This window comes from Sardina pilchardus, chromosome 7, assembly GCF_963854185.1.
Source record: "Sardina pilchardus chromosome 7, fSarPil1.1, whole genome shotgun sequence".
Classification (NCBI taxonomy): Eukaryota; Metazoa; Chordata; class Actinopteri; order Clupeiformes; family Clupeidae; genus Sardina; species Sardina pilchardus.
In genome coordinates, this window is record NC_085000.1 from 18,497,728 (window position 1) to 18,499,176 (window position 1,449).

The 1,449-nt window shown below is 38.0% G+C and overlaps 1 protein-coding gene across 1 annotated transcript in view; it reads right to left on the reverse strand.

Annotated features, from left to right (window-relative positions):
- Window positions 1-533, reverse strand: part of LOC134087037 (probable N-acetyltransferase CML1) — a 1,287-nt gene extending 754 nt beyond the window's left edge. Inside the window, exon 1 of the mRNA XM_062540235.1 lies at window positions 515-533. Coding sequence (XP_062396219.1) covers window positions 515-533 — 19 coding nt within the window. The remainder of the gene's footprint in view (window positions 1-514) is intronic.
- Between the last annotated feature and the right edge of the window lie 916 nt (window positions 534-1,449).

A 1,449-nucleotide genomic window follows, 5' to 3' on the forward strand; every position in this document is an offset into this window, starting at 1 on the left:
AAGAGAAAAGAGGGCATTTTAGTTAATCAGGACTTAATCTGGCTGGTTTAGAAATGAGAAAATACCACTGGGTTGTATAATGACTTGAGCCCGGACATAATGGGCCATTCAGAAGTATTTGTCCTTTGTGTGTTAAATGGAAAACTGGCAAATAAATGACCTCAATATCTAAATAACACAGACCATTGTCATTATCTGAATAAACAAACTGAAATGGTCAAACTGTTTTTTTTTTCATACACAAACTTCCTTTTCTTAACAGTACAGTTATCCTCAAATCTGAATCCATAGTAAATCAATTGGACTTATAGGCAGCATCGAAAATGGCAAAATGTCACACATTATTGTACCAAATATTCTACATTTATATTCTGTTGCTATAAGTTTACTGAGCAGATTGGATAACTTATCAAAGACTTTGTACATGTTGTAAGCATTTGTCATATTATCCCACACGTATTAATATACATTTACTATACAACCATAATCAGAGTATTTATTATGTTACACTTACAGGTACTTTTCTGTGCCATTGTGCGTCTTGCCTGATGTCCCTTCTCTCTCACTGTTGTGTGTCGGTCAGTTTCCCCCTCCTCACCCTCTCTCTATGGACACTGCAGTCCCTGTGCAGTTTCAAAACCATTCACAGAGTGGCCTGGATGTTGTCTGAGCATGCTCACACACTCACTCACTCACTCACTCACTCACTCACTCACTCACTCACTCACTCATACACACACACACACACACACACACACACACACACACACACACACACACACACACACACACACACACACACACACACCATAAGCTGGGTCTAGTGAAAGAACAGTAAATCCTTAACTTGATTGTGCCATGACTGAGAGGGTATGAACAGGGAAGTCTGGGAATGAAATGTGATTGTAAGGTTGAGCTGTTTTTATTTTTTTTTTTTAAAGCAGCCTCTTACACTGAATGGACTAATAATAATCTGTAATTGAAGCCTATCATTGGCTAGCCTATGGGTAGGCATTCAGCATGCTTGACATAATTAATTGTATATTTTCCATCTTTGCAGAGGAAAAGTTTTGTGTGCTTTGGCAACATTATAACACATACAACCATGCCAATAAAGCTCTATGAATTGAACATTTTGAATTGAAATTTAATTGAAAGGTGCTTGTCTCATAGACGCCTGTCTCAAGTACAAGCCAGTGCTGTTTGGTGATTTTGGAAAATTAGATTTTTCAGTTTTATGGTGTTCTGTTTTCAAGAATGATTCAGTGACTGTACAAAGCCACAAGACAACCACAAGTGCTTTACATGCAAAACATGTTAGATGATCACAAAACCAAGACCTCAAGAAACATTTGGTCTTCACTTGTATATCCTCTATGAAAGACTCAGGACCACTCACTACAGGTCAGGGCAACAGACGATTCACGCTTGAATCAGAATTCACAGAAA